The sequence below is a fragment of the Schistocerca piceifrons genome, chromosome 1 (genome assembly GCF_021461385.2).
Source record: "Schistocerca piceifrons isolate TAMUIC-IGC-003096 chromosome 1, iqSchPice1.1, whole genome shotgun sequence".
NCBI lineage: Eukaryota > Metazoa > Arthropoda > Insecta > Orthoptera > Acrididae > Schistocerca > Schistocerca piceifrons.
The window spans coordinates 957,230,309-957,246,114 of NC_060138.1; the positions used below are offsets into that span (position 1 = coordinate 957,230,309).

Sequence of the window (15,806 nt, forward strand, 5' to 3'; positions counted from 1 at the left end):
CGCGATAGAGAACGTCTTTAATGCACCCCCAAAGAAAAATGTCCAGAGGATTTAAATCAGGAGACCTAGCAGACCAAGTAACTGTTCCTCATCTACCAGTCCATCTGGCTAGATACCTCCGGTTCAGAGCATGAACCCAAGGCATTATTTGCTGGACATCCATCGTGTTGATACCACATAAGCATTCTGGTTCTTAGCGTCACTTCATCCAGAATAGGAGGAAGAATTCGTCTGAGGAAGCTGGCATACACTGTGGCGTTTAGACTACCATGGATGAAATAAGAGTCAATAATTGTAGTACCAAGCATCCCACACCAGTCGTTAACTCTCCACTGATGCTGATGTTCTACCTGTCTAAGCCATCGTGGGTTGTCGCTGGACCAGTAATGCAAGTTCCTTGTTTTTACCTGTCCTTTGTTTGAGAAGCAACATTCATCGGTAAATAAAACATTGGAGAAGAATTTTTCGGGTTGGCGAGGACTTTCTGCTGTGCCCACTGACAGAGCTGTACATGATTCTGGAAGTCATTCCCACGCAATTCTTGATGCAGGTGTACATGGAAAGGATGGAACCGGTAACATGTAAGAATATGATGTACACTGGTTTTAGGAATGTCAATCTTGTATTAATGCTGTCGTGTGCTCACATGTAGATTCATATCAACGGAAGAGAGAACATTAACTTCGGCGCCTTCGTCTGTGCGAGTGCTACGGCGATTGCGTTGTCGTGGGTTGAATCTTCCCGTTTCCTGCAGCGTCGCAAAGAGACAAGAAGACATCCGTCGAGAATATTCTTGTCAGGATATCGGTCTCTGCACAGTTCCGCTGCTTGCATAACATTTCGCTTACTTTCAACATCAACAATAAAAGAAACGTTATGTTGATGCAGCTTGTAGCAAGGACTGCCTTTACTGAGTCTCTACCCCACACAACAGTATTTAAAAGGACTAAACTACTGTACTAAATGTACCCGTACATAAGGAAACAGAGTTGCAGTTACTGTTCTGCTAACTTACATACCCCATAGATGAGTAGCATTTCTACCTTCTCTTCGTTGGTGTACATTCTACTCACACAACTCTTCAACTGTCGATGGTTGATGGAATTACGGGTGTGCATTCTACTTATGTTTACATTTGTACTCTGTCAATGCCAGCTCGTGGGTGTGTTCCATTACCCCGAGTACATGCATTAAGCACTGGGAGCGTCAACGTCAATGTTGTGGTATGTAATGAATAACGTTGTGTTTCAGTGAATGGTACACTGTGATACATTTTTAATAGGTCTTTAGGAGAGGAATTGAATTACCTAATATAAAATACAGGGTGCCATTTAAAAAAGTTATACCGCTGTTCATATCTTTCTAAAAAACAAAGCTACAACGCAGGCAATCATACTGGCGGCTAAAGAACATTTCCTTGAAATATTTTGTAACTTGCATCTGGACAAACAGTTATTTCGGGTGGTGAAGATAAATGGGACAGCCTGTATATAGATATATACCTCTCACTCAGACCTCGTCCGTCATGTTCGCCGAACTCTGTGACTGAGCGGTTCTAGGCGCTTCAGTCCACAACCGCGCTGCTGCTACGGTTGCAGGATCTAATCCTGCCTCGGGCATGGATGTGTGTGCCGTACTTAGGTTATTTAGGTTTAAGTGGTTCTAAGTCAAGGGGACTGATGGCCTCAAATGTTGTCCCATAGTGCTTAGAGCAATTTTGAGCCGCCATGTTCTACTGAGCGCATGTTGTTGTTGTGGTCTTCAGTCCTGAGACTGGTTTTATGCAGCTCTCCATGCTACTCTATCCTGTGCAAGCTTCTTCATCGAGTACCTACTGCAACATACATCCTTCTGAATCTGCTTAGTGTATTCATCTCTTGGTCTCCCTATACGATTTTTACCCTCCACACTGCCCTCCAATGCTAAATGTTTGATCCCTTGATGTCTCAAAACATGTCCTACCAACCGATCCCTTCTTCTAGTCAAGTTGTGCCACAAACTTCTCTCCTCCCCAATCCTATTCAATACCTCATCATTAGTTACGTGATCTACCCACCTTATCTTCAGCATTCTTCTGTAGCACCACATTTCGAAAGCTTCTATTCTCTTCTTGTCCAAACTAGCTATCGTCTATGTTTCACTACCATACATGGCTACACTCCATACAAATACTTTCAGAAACGACTTCCTGACACTTAAATCTATACTCGATGTTAACAAATTTCTCTTCTTGAGAAACGCTTTCCTTGCCATTGCCAGTCTACATTTTATATCCTCTCTACTTCGACCATCATCGGTTATATTACTCCCTAAATAGCAAAACTCCTATACTACTTTAAGTGTCTCATTTCCTAAACTAATTCCCTCAGCATCACCCGACTTAATTTGACTACATTCCATTATCCTCGTTTTGCTTTTGTTGATGTTCATCTTATATCCTCCTTTCAAGACACTGTCCATTCCGTTCAACTGCTCTTCCAAGTCCTTTGCTGTCTCTGACAGAATTACAATGTCATCGGCGAACCTCAAAGTTTTTACTTCTTCTCCATGAATTTTAATACCTACTCCGAATTTTTCTTTTGTTTCCTTTACTGCTTGCTCAATATACAGATTGAATAACATCGGGGAGAGGCTACAACCCTGTCTCACTCCTTTCCCAACCATTGCTTCCCTTTCATGCCCCTCGACTCTTGTAACTGCCATCTGGTTTCTGTACAAATTGTAAATAGCCTTTCGCTCCCTGCATTTTACCCCTGCCACCTTCAGAATTTGAAAGAGAGTATTCCAGATAACATTGTCAAAAGCTTTCTCTAAGTCTACAAATGATAGAAACGAAGGTTTGCCTTTTCTTAATCTTTCTTCTAAGATAAGTCGTAAGGTCAGTATTGCCTCACGTGTTCCAACATTTCTACGGAATCCAAACTGATCTTCCCCGAGGTCGGCTTCTACCAGTTTTTCCATTCGTCTGTAAAGAATTCGCGTTAGTATTTTGCAGCTGTGACTTATTAAACTGATAGTTCGGTAATTTTCACATCTGTCAACACCTGCTTTCTTTGGGATTGGAATTGTTATATTCTTCTCGAAGTCTGTGGGTATTTCGCCTGTCTCATACATCTTGCTCACAAGATGGTAGAGTTTTGTCATGATAGGCTCTCCCAAGGCCGTCAGTAGTTGTAATGGAATGTTGTCTACTCCCGGGGCCTTGTTTCGACTCAGGTCTTTCAGTGCTCTGTCAAACTCTTCACGCAGTATCATATCTCCCATTTCGTCTTCATCTACATCCTCTTCCATTTCCATAATATTGTCCTCAAGTACATCGCCCTTGTATAAACCCTCTATATACTACTTCCACCTTTCTGCCTTCCCTTCTTTGCTTAGAACTGGGTTGCCATCTGAGCTCTTGATATCCATACAAGTGGTTCTCTTCTCTCCAAAGGTCTCTTTAATTTTCCTGTAGGCAGTATCTATCTTACCCCTAGTGAGACAAGCCTCTACATCCTTACACTTGTCCTCTAGCCATCCCTGCTTAGCCATTTTGCACTTCCTGTAGATATCATAGAGCGCATAGAGCCTTAATTATCCGTAACTTTCACAGATTCTGCATTGTGTCCACAGGTACTGCTCTCCTGTCGGCAGAATGGTCCCGTCTTTCCTGCATTCTCCATCCCAGGCTCATTGTTATCCGCCTTCCAGCACCTTTAATGTACTTTACAGCCTCCTCACTGCGGAAAAACGCTTTGGGAAAAAACGATTGAGCAACGTGGGAGTGGCGGTCACCTTGTGCAGAATTCCAACGACTCCTCTGTGCCGCCCAGATGGCCTTAGCGTCATCTTTTTCCGCTTTTTGTCAGCTCGTCACGAGCGTACCGTCATCCAGTTTATTAGACAAAACAGCCTTCGGGGAACGCTGTCCTGACTGCGTTAAGTTAATTGTGGCTTTCGGTTCACTTTGATCTGCTGTTTGTCTGTGAAACTGCCAGCCCAGCCAAACATAATTCTTAATAAATAAGACGCCTACAAGTATTTTATTTGCTGGCAATCACTATCCGGTAATCATTAATAAAAATAAAGGAAAAAACTATTTTCAAAATCAAATTAATTTGATTTACATATCAGTTGCACATCGAATATCGACGATCAGAAAGTTTGCAAAACCGTCAATTTCATTGTATTTCAGAATTTCCCGCTTCACATGAGCGGTCGCGTTAACCACTTGGGATGACTGTGAACTACTCCCAGCGAGACCCAAACTTCCATATGTCGTTATTTCTGGGTCATAACCCTTACTCGTACACACGTTATGTAATTCCCACACAGGGGAGATCATTTTAAGTAAAAGTCGCTTCCAAATATTAGCGGATGAATACAAAATTGCAGTGCCTGTGGTATTAAGAAGAACGCGGCAATGTTCCTTCGGATCATGCATGCCCGTCGGAAGGAACAGGCACTATGTCAACTACAGCCTTTCTGTAATACATAAAATGTGTTCACAGTAGCGAATATGAACAACCATCAGCTGTGTAAGGGAATGACAACAATTACAATTTGTGATGGACTTCCCGTTCCGTAATTCCTTTTTGAAGTTCCTACTCTCTACAGCCCCTGTACCACGCAAATTATCTCTTGTTGTCTTAACATTAGTTCTACCATTCTTTCACACATGCTACTTTCATCGACGATTCTACGGAGAACCTCCTCATTCCTTATCTTAAAAGTTCACGTAATTTGTCAATATTCTTCTGTAACACCACATCTCAAACACTTCAAGTCTACTTCGTCCTGGTTTCCCATCAACAGGAGGATGAAATTTCAATGTCTTGATCACTCACGTTACTCATTGTAGTACCACGTCTCCATTTTCCCACAGCCCATGTTTCACTACTGTACAATGCTGTGCTCCAAACATACATTCTCACAAATTTCTTCCTCAAATTAAGGCCTTCCTTGACCTAGAATGCCCCTTGCGCCAGTGTTAGTCTGCTTCTTACGTCCTACTTGCTTCATCCGTCGTGGGTTATTTTGCTGCATAAATCGCAAAAGGCCTTAAGTTCGTCTACTTCGTGATCACCAATCCTCATGTTTAGCTTCTCACTGTTCTCATTTCTGCCGCTTCTCATTACTTTCGTCGCCCTTCAATTTGCTCTCAGTCGAGATTCTGTATTAATTGGATTGTGTACTCCATTCAATGGGTCCCGTAAGTCTTCTTCATTTTCACAGAGGACAGCAACGTCAGTAGCGACTTTTATCTTTGATATCCTTTCGCCCTGAATTTTAATCCTACACTTGAGCTTTTACTTAAATACCCCAACTTCTGTAGTTAAGCTTGCTTGGTCGCATAAAAATTCATACAGCAATTCAAGAATGACTTTATTGATCACAAAAGAATTAAACGAGCGCATGGCATCGTTGGCCGGGAGGCCCCATGCGAGGAAGTTCGGCCTCCAAGTGCAAGTCTTGTTTTAGTCGACGCCACATTGGGTGAATTGCGAGCCGGTGATGAGAATGAAATGATGATTACACAGCACCCAGTCCCCGAGCGGAGAAAATCTCCACCTCGGCTGGGAATCGAACACGGGCCCACTTGCTTGGGAGGCGAGCACGTTACCATCCAGCTAAGCAGGCGGACTATTGATCACAGAATATGAACAGCACGTTTCGGAATCATTCCCATCTTCTGACATACGAGTGCAAAAGTAGCACACGCACAAGAACGTTACCAGCTGTGTATGGAACATGAGATGACTACCTGTCTAGTAGTGTGTCATCTCACGTCACACAACTAGTAACGCTCTTGTTCTTGAGCTATCTTTTTCTCTGCCTCGTGATGACTGGGTGTTGTGCGATGACCTTGGTTAGTTAGGTTTAAGTAGTTCTAAGTTCTAGGGGACTGATGACCGTAGATGTTAAGTCCCATAGTGCTCAGGGCCATTTTTTTCTATTAGCTATCTTTGCAGTTGGATTTCTGATGTTAGAAATATGTCATTCCGAAACCCGACATGCATACTTTGTGATCAATAAAGACACTCTTCTCTTGGTGTATGGCCTTTTATGCGACCTAGCCAGCGTAACTACAGATCTAGGGATATTTGCTAGAATAGTCGCTAGCCTCCTACGTGACATACTTTTATTACTTTGTTTTATTTTGTCATTGCGTCCTCGATATATTGACTGAACTATAGGGGCCGAAGACAACATTTCTGTCTTACGCCCTATCTCGCATCATTTACGCGTTAATAAATAATTAAGTTTTTCATTTAAATCAGCCTCTTATATCTGTCCCGTGACATGGCGTCGAAAAGGTAGCCAGTCTTTGCCTGTGTCGTAAGACCGAAATAGCAATAGCAGAATGAAACTTTGTACAGTAGCAAGTGGAACCGTAAGTCTTATAAAGCAAATGGACTGACTGTAGTACAGTCTGCCTGACACAGACAGTAACGCTAGTGTGTTGACGCCGGTGCGGCCGGCAGAGGACGTGGACGGCGGGCTGCTGGGCCTGGGGCTGGGCCAGACGCCGCTGCACGCGCTGCTGCCCGCGCAGACCGCCAGCGCCGCCGTCGCGCCACTCGTGCCCGTGGTGGACCTGCCGCCGCCCCCGCAGCTGCCGCAGGCAGCGCCGCTGCCGCCCCCGCCGCCGCCTGAGGAGGACGCGTCCGAGGCCAGCACGGGCGCGGCGTCAGCGGGGGCGGGCCGTCAGTTCCACAGCCTGCAGCCGCCCCAGCACCGCACCGCCACCACCGGCCGCGGGCGAACCTCCCCCCGGCCACCTGCCTCTACGGCACCTGCAGCCACTGTTGACCGCCGCCGCTGCCACACCGCCCCCAGGGAAAACAGGAGGGTGAGTACGTGCTGCTCGTGCTACCGTGCTTAAGGGGAGTTAAAACAGAAAAATAGTTTTTTTCACGTGTCCGGATTTTTATCTCATTATAAAATTGAAAATTTTCAATGTATTCGCTGTTTAAAAGTCCATAACTGGCAAACTAATTGACGGAGTTGTCTCATCGTTGGTAGTCTAATAATTTGTAGTTCCGGCAATTGCACACAAGCGTTGTATTGTTTTGTCAGATGACAGTCGCCAGATAGTCAGTGTTTTGTTGTTCTTAGTTGCACCTGGTTACTCGAGTAAACATGGCTGGCGCAAGGCTTACATCCGATTAAAGGAAGTCAGTTCTGAAGTGGTATTTTAAGTACGAAAACATTAGTGAGGTACAACAGCAATATGAGTATCAAACAGAGCCACCGACACGTTTAACGATTGGTCGCTTTCGAGACAAATTTGAAGTCGAAGGCTGTGTTAAAGATGTACACAAACAACGATCTGGACGACTTGTAACAGTAACAAGTCCAGCTAACTCCCGTCGTGTGTTACAGCAATTCACTCGCTCACCACAGAAGTCTGTGAGACAGTGTCCCCGTGAAACTGGAGTGAGTCGCTCAAGTGTTCGGCGAATTTTGAAGACAGTAAAGTGGAAGTGTTCCATCCCACGATTGCTAAAAGCAATGAACGAGGACGACCCAGATCGTAGAATGGAGCGCTGCGAGTGGTTTACTAACATGGTGCGCAACGATGAACAGTTTTCAGAGACGATTGTGTTGTCTAATGAGGCACAGCTCAAACTCAATAGTACAGTAAATCGCCACAATTGCATCTACTGGGACGCCGAAAATCCGAACGTCCATGTAGACAAAGCCGTGAATTTGCCAGGAGTAAATGTGTTGTGTGGGTTGTCTTACCGGGGCTTGATTAGGCCGTTCTTATTTGACGGCACAGTTGTCTGTGAGGTGTACCTTCAGAAACTTCAGGTATCCATTTTACCTGCCATCCGGGACTTGTATGGAGACGGAAGAGTTTACTTTCAACAAGATAGTGCCCCAACCAACTACCAAAATCGTGTTAGGGCGTATCTCGACGAAAATCTACCAGGAAGATGGATAGGCCGTGGAGGTGCTGTGGAATATCCACCACGTTCCCCAGTCCTAACTCCTCTGGACTTTTACCTGTGGGGAACACTAAAGGATGTCGTTTATCGACAAACGCCACGCACATTGGATGAACTTCGAGAATCCATCGTACATTCATGTGCAAATATCCAACTGTACACGTTCAGTCAGTAGTTCGTGCTGCAGTTCGGCAGCATCGTATGTGTGTGGATATTAATGGCTACCATTTCGAACACCTACAGTGATATCTTTAAGTTTTAATTTAAGTTGGACTTTAAGCTAAACTTTCACCAAAAATGGGACAACTCCGTCAGTTAGTTTGCAAGTTATGGACTTTCAAACAGTGGATATATTTTTGGACCCCTATGTACATATATCACTTACAAACAACAAGGGAAGTATTTGATTTTCTTAAATATAATCTACACTGCTTGAAAAAATTAAAATTTTTACGTGCATTACTTCAAGATCTAATATAGAAAGCTGTGGACTGCTGTGTTATAAAGGCTAAATTATGTGTTTGTTACGTGGGGATGGGTACCAGGTTGAGGAAGTTTAAACAAAGTTTGAGAGACAAGAAATTTTCTGATGGTAAAACCAAAAGAGGCAGGCTGAGAGAAAAAAAAGATTGATGAACAACAGCAGTATTATGGGATGGCCATCAGAAATAATATTGAGGATTTGTTGAAAATGAAGCAGGCAGTATGGGCTACCTTCTTCCACAGACTGTCAACTGATGAAAAACCAGTTCACCACCTTCGCCCTCCTGGACCAGATTCATGGGGCAATTACCGCATAGCCCAGTACTCAGACGGTTCATTCAGCCATAAACTTTCCACACCAGCAGCAGTCATGGACATCATAAAACTTTTTTTAAAGAGACCTGGAAAATACTGAAAGTATCTGGATGGTCAGACTCAAAATCCCAATAAATCGTTCAGTTATCTTATATGGACTCGCTTACCAAAAAATGTTTTTGTTGGAATGAAGACACTAAAGGGAGGGTGGGGGGTGAGTGACACTGTTATTGCTTTTAATGATGGCAACATTGGTAGCGTGAAGTGGCTACAGCATATGGCAATTAATCCTGGAACAAACTGCATCAGAGAACTTGAAAGGATGGACAAGGTTCGCATTGATAAAGCAGAGTATGCAGCACATTTGACCACTAAGGAGTCCAGAAAGAAGATAAAACTTTGAAAAAGATCAAGAGGATGATATACAGTATGGAATATGGTGCATTGTGCTTCTGAGTGACTGAAATTAAAAAATTAAGCGTATATTGTGATCAGCCTTTTGAAACTTAAGAAGCCGTTCCTGAAAATTTACATTTTTCGTTGCATATTTCCCTAAATCTCAGAAACCAGTTCGAGTATAGTATTCATATTTTCAGGGAGTAATAACATACATGTCCTGTGTCTACTGAACTAAAAGTAGAACATAATGTTATGTATTATTAAAATTATATATGATAACCTACAAAAAAGTACACAAAATTTTAACCGTGTACTTAAAAAATTGTATTCCCAAAAGCAGTGGCTGAAATGCAAATATTGTAGTTACGTAGACTCAGAACATACAGTTTAAAGTCCTGAAAAATTTCATGTCTATGGCTACGGTGGTTCCAGAAATACAAGGAAACCAAGTCACCAAATTTAACATTGTCGGGATAGGGCGTTCCAACTCTCCTTAAATGTAACCATAGTCATCATCATCCCGTGACCACACGCTCTGAAATCAACACGTCGCTGTAAGGAGCTGCCTCCACACCCGTCGACAAAGTTCCTTTTTCTTTCAGTCTTGTGATGAATCGTGCTGGGACAAGATGTTTTCCAATTTACCCATCAAGACAGTATTCGTGTATGAAGGGAACATGTTTCCTGAAGTAACAGTTCTGCAAAAAATTTAATATTACACTTTCAAGCACCCATGCCACATAATCAGCCAAACGGATCTACTAGCTACACATCGTGCTTATATTCAGTGATCGCCATTGTATCATGACAGTCGTTCAGTGTTTACACAGAGCAGCTGGGTATGTGTAAGGAAGTCGCTGTCGTCATAGTCCTAGAAAGAGCTGTAGAGGGATACCATTATAGAAATAGATCAAAATTGGAAAATATTCACCATATAACTAAGCACTTTGGGTGTAAATGCTACACTGAAGAGGCAGCATAAAATCATTCAGAAGACTACTAACACAATTTCGAAAATTTAAAGTACATTTATGACCATATCCCAGATCTTTGAGTTTGTTTTGTAAGGTAGAGATTTCTTGAAGTCGATTGGTAATGAATTGCATCTACAATTTAACTTTTCCACAGATTTGAAGTTTTATCCACCTTTGCACAATAGGATCTCATCTCATTTTATCCATGACATCGACACTTATTTGCTCTTGGTCTTATATATCCTCGTAGCATACTGGTGCATGATGCAAATCCTCTCTTTGCTTCCATTGCTATAAGACGTGTTATTTTATTAAGGACAGTGACAGCAATTTCTAGGATCAGCACTAAACAAAGTCAATACTGACGTATCGTGGAGTGGCTAACAATAATATGTGATTTCATGTTGACAAAACCACAATAAATATCCTCCGTAGCCTGTCAAATTATATACAAGATACATTACAGTTTCGACGTGTGGTCATTTTCAGATGCCTGGAATAACAATACAGTGGCGCTCTCTATACGTGTGACGTACTGAAAAACCGTTTCGTGATACGTGGGGACTGATTTTGTATGAGAGTCACTATTCCATTCTAAATAGAGGGGTTGCTGCTTGGGCATACTTCTACGTTACCGATTTGCAACCATAAACATTTACTTTAAGTATACGATTCATATGTCTTGTATTTCCCTTTTTCTTCCCCTCAAGTTCATAGTTATATTACTTATAATAATAAATAATAATAATAAATGATAATTATTTTAATATGGAATACGAAGTCGTACGCAAAGATAACGGCTCTGAGCACTATGCGACTTAACATCTGAGGTCATCAGTCGCCTAGAACTTAGAACTAATTAAACCTAACTAACCTAAGGACATCACACATATCCATGCCCGAGGCAGGACTCGAACCTGCGACCGTAGCGGTCACTCGGTTCCAGACTGTAGCGTCCAGAACCGCACGGCCACTCCGGCCGGCAAAGATAACGGATTGTAAAAGAAGTTTCATTGGAGGTCTATGTTGTAATTAAAGTAATGATCCTAGAGAAGCAACACCTGTAGTTCCTCTCGATTAAGCAGTAACGCCTTAACCTTAGTTTTTCATTTCAGCAGAGAAATAGTTAATTTTCTTCCAAGCAGTCATAAGATGTGCTGTTTGAGACTTCCTCGATGTAATAACTGCTTGATTGGTTCACGGACGTCGTGTCGAATTATGACGTGAAAGTTGCACAATATTTCAACGAAACAACTGCTCGTCATCTTCGGTGCTCAGTGAAATGTTACTGCAATAGCTCGCCAATACACTATGTAATCAAAAGTGTCTGAACACCTGGCTGAAAATGACTTACAAGTTCGTGGCGCCCTCCATCACTAATGCTGGAATTCAGTAAGGTGTTGGCCCATCCTTAGCCTTGATGACAGTTTCCACTCTCGCTGGCTGCTGGAGGGTTTCCTGGGTAATGGCAGCCCATCCTTCACGGAGTAGTGCACTGTGGAGAGGTATCGATGTTGGTCGGTGAGCCCTAGCACGAAGTCGGCGTTCCAAAACATCCCAAAGGTGTTCTACAGGATTCAGGTCAGGACTCTGTGCAGGCCAGTCCATTACAGGGATGTTATTGTCGTGTAATCATCCGCCACAGGCCGTGCAGTATGAACAGGTGCTCGATAGTGTTGAAAGAAGAAATCGCTATCCCCGAGTTGCCCTTCAATAGTGGGACGCGAGACGACCATACCATAACACCATCTCCTCCGAATTTTACTGTTGGCACTACCCAAGCCCGCAGATGACGTTCAGCGGGCATTAGCCATACCCACAGCCTGCCATCGGATCGCCACGCTGTGTACTGTGATTTGTCACTGCATACAAGGTTTTTCCACTGTTCAATCGTCCTATTTTTACGCTCCTTACACCAATCGAGGCGTCGATTGGCATTTAGCGGCGTGATGTGTGTCTTATGAGTAGCCACTCAGCCATGAAATCCAAGTTTTCTCACTTCCCGCCTAACTGCCGTAGTACTTGCAGTGGATCCTGATGCAGTTTGGATTTCCCGTGTAATAGTCTGGATAGATGTCTGCCTATTACACATTACGACCCTCTTCAACTGTTGGCGGTCTCTGTCAGTCAACAGACTAGGTCGGCCTGTACGCTTTTGTGTTTTAGTGTACCTTCGCATTTTCACTTCACTACCAGTTAAGGTATCTGAACTCCGATTCCGCCACTGCTGCTTCCCATGCCTTGCTGAATTGAATTCCCGAGTATCTGTTAATCAGGTCGTTATTCAAACTCTTAGATGTCTTGGTCCGTATAAAAGAAGACGATGCCCTTGGTAAGAGTGCGTTCCGTAAGTCGACTCACATTTACCTATATAAACGAGCTACGAGTTGTTATCACCTGTCTCAACGCTGTGGCGTATTACGAACTCCGTTCATAGGGCTAGAGTTACCTCAGATGCAGGGAGTTTATCAGCAGAGCTTAGACATCTTCGCTCAGCGTTTGTACAAAACGGGTACTCTGATAAGCAGATTCGTAATGTATTTCAACCTGCCAGCACTAAACCTCAAGAACAGCCAGAAGAACGCAGAAATCCATGATTATGGTTTTTTTATACTACGTTGGTGGCGTGTCCTTTAAGATCGGCAGGCTGTTCGAGATACATTTAATAAAATGTGTCTTCCGCCCTCCTGTCCGAGTCCAAATGACGCTGAATTCTGCTAAAGACAACCTAGGTCTAAGGAGACCAAGAATACATAAAATCCTGTTCCGACATGGGCAATATACATTGTCCAAACATGTCGCAGACTTATTGATAGCTGAACTAAACACAGGCGTGACATCTGTGTTTAGTTCAGCTATCCTTAAGCCTGCTGTTGCTGAACACTGCCGGCCGGAATGGCCGAGCGGTTCTAGGCGCTTCAGTCCGGAACCGCACCACTGCTACGGTCGCAGGTTCGAATTCTGCCTCGGGGATGGATGAGTGTGATGTCCTTAGGTTAGTTAGGTTTAAGTAGTTCTAAGTTCTAGGGGACTGATGACCTCAGAAGTTAAATCCCATAGTACTCAGAGCCATTTGAACCATTTTGCTGAACAGTGTCTTGTCACGGGAAATACCATAAACTACGGAGAGCTAAAGATCTTGAGTCCTCCTCCACGTACTGGGACTCCATCATTAAAGACGGAATCGAAATACGTTTGAGTAACGACCTGATTAATGGAGACACGGGATTCCAACTTAGCAAGACAAGGGAACCACCATTAGCGGCACTAAGGCACAGTCGGCCGCAGGCAAACGAACCCGAGTCAACAGAGACGGGGAATCGGAGTCCACATACTTAAACTGGGCGCCAACACTCCGCCCAGTCGTGTGCTGAACTGCGATTTGGGGCCGCACTTTTGACGCGTCGCGTATGCAGAGACCATGGCCCCTTTCTCGTCAGGGCGCACTGGATGTCGTCGTGCTCTATGATTCGTTTCCGATGACGTTTTAGTCCCACCCCTTGGCGAATGCGCTTTTGTAGCGAGCCAGCGCATATACGGCCAGACACTCCAGCAGGTCCCTGAAGATGACAAGCAGCTATCTCCTTGAAATACTGTGCAGCTTTCAGAACATTATTCGACGTGACACCTGTGAACCAATGAAGAATTCACACAATACTCCGAAGATTATGAAGGGAGACATTAGAGCACTACCAAGTTCAATCGCAAACAGTCGTACAACACTACGGAGAGCGGATAAGCAATAAGCTTATCTGTGTGCATAATTAAAACATTTTAGATCAAATTTCTAATCAGTGAAAAACATCCAAAGCAATGTCCATTTATAATCATCTGCTACTCGAAGCTTCTGATACCAAACCTTCTTAGCTGAAATATTTGCACAATTGCTGCATTGTGATTTTATCTCCATACAGCTCATTTCGGTAGAGTAAAACACATAGCGCTTCATCGTTTGTTACGATCTCGTCTGTTAATAAAATTGTAAGTAATAATCGCCGTTCATGCCAAATGCAAATCACTTCCTTGTAATTATCTACTTACTCCTTAAATTCATAGCTATTAAATTTCAGTGTTAATCATGTTTGTATCGCTGTATGATGATCGATGTACCAGTGACTTTTTAACGCATGTAAAGCAAATGTCGAAGTGTTTCTTTACAAACGTTATCAGTTGGAATAAAATGATTCTGAATAATGCAACGATTGCTAACTTCTAATTGCCGCACGGCAGCCACTGGTTTGATACTCTTCAACACCAAATAATTTATGTTCATGAGGAAGCCCAGTAAAACCTGCGCCACTGATAGAGGAACTACTCCTTTAACCATTAAAATTACAGTACCATGAGGGCGGCATGAAATTAATGTCAAATTGGTGTCAAGTATAGCACATGCTTCAGTAGGCTAATAATTAGCGTCCCAGCATAACAACACAGAGAATGTAAGATCATCGCCGTCTACGTTCTACGTACAGCGTGTTTCAAAGTGTCTGCATCAGACGTCTAGGAATCATAGATCGTGTTATCAGAAGTAACTTTTGAAAGAGGTAAAACGTTCATCGATGCTTCCCGGCGATGCTCAGCCTGCTTTAGCGCTCGCCGGCCCTGGGGCGACGGGAATTCACCGAATCACCAAGGTCTACTAGTTAGGTTTGGTACCTAACCCAGAAAATTGATTCTGTGATTTTCAACAAACCTTAAGAAAAGCTGCATAAAAAGTTCTCGGTTTACTTGCCACGTCAAATTTGGATAACATCCCAAGCTTTCGATGACGGAGGTAGTCATCGAGAGTTTGGGATGTTATACAAATTTGAAGCGGCAAGTAAACCGAGAACTTATTATGTAAGCACTCCGTCGCGAAAGACTTCGTAACCTTAAGAAAAGTTTCTCTAAGCAGAGAAAGATGTTTTAGAAATAAGTAAGAAACATTTAATTTGCTCAGCCTGCCCCATTTCACACAGAGCAGATTACTTAATCTTAGGCAACACAAATCGTAACACACACCGCGGGGTGTTTACGCTCTGCCAGCTGTCTGGGGCATAACGAATACAAAAGGATGACTAACGTCGCCAGGAAGTGTCAGCGAACACTTGTCTCCAACAAAAGTTGTTCTGCTTTACGTGATGCAAAGATTTTAAAACATGCAGTATAAGGAAATGTTGCAATGCAAACTTCACATTCGGTGTTGATTGTGACAAGATCGTATTATCCTTCGAGGAAGTAAGAGAAATACCCACAAAACATGATGGAATTAGAAATCGGCAGGATCTCTGTCTATCGAGACGGCTTCTTATCGTTTCAAGGAGCTCGTATTGTCGAAATCTATGGACTGTTATGTGAATCAGACAGGTTTGCGAAGTCCATAGTCAACACCATTAATTGCGCCTCGTGACTAATGCTTGAGAGGACAGACAGGTTGTTTGCCCGACTTTGCAGTGTCGTACAGTCGTGTAATGTTAGTTGAGTCCGGAAACGGGCCTGTATTCAGCAAGACAAGTATACAAACGGACAGACAGTGCGACGACGTCTGCATTACCACAGACTGCCAGCAGGGCGCCCATTGCTGCAGCTGCCTCCGATGTGGCCACAAAGAGATGCACGTCTGGAGTGGTGCGCCTACAACAACTCAGAGAACAAGAAAGGCAGCGTGTCCTCTTTTCTGCTTAGTGTTAGTCGGATGTATCGGTGTGTCCAGATTTCG

The 15,806-nt window shown here is 43.4% G+C and overlaps 1 protein-coding gene across 1 annotated transcript in view; it reads left to right on the plus strand.

The window, feature by feature from the left end:
• Nucleotides 1-15,806, plus strand: part of LOC124776806 (discoidin domain-containing receptor tyrosine kinase B-like) — a 458,663-nt gene that overhangs the window by 400,047 nt on the left and 42,810 nt on the right. Inside the window, exon 11 of the mRNA XM_047251959.1 lies at nt 6,468-6,835. Within this exon, the coding sequence (XP_047107915.1) occupies nt 6,468-6,835 (368 nt within the window). The remainder of the gene's footprint in view (nt 1-6,467; nt 6,836-15,806) is intronic.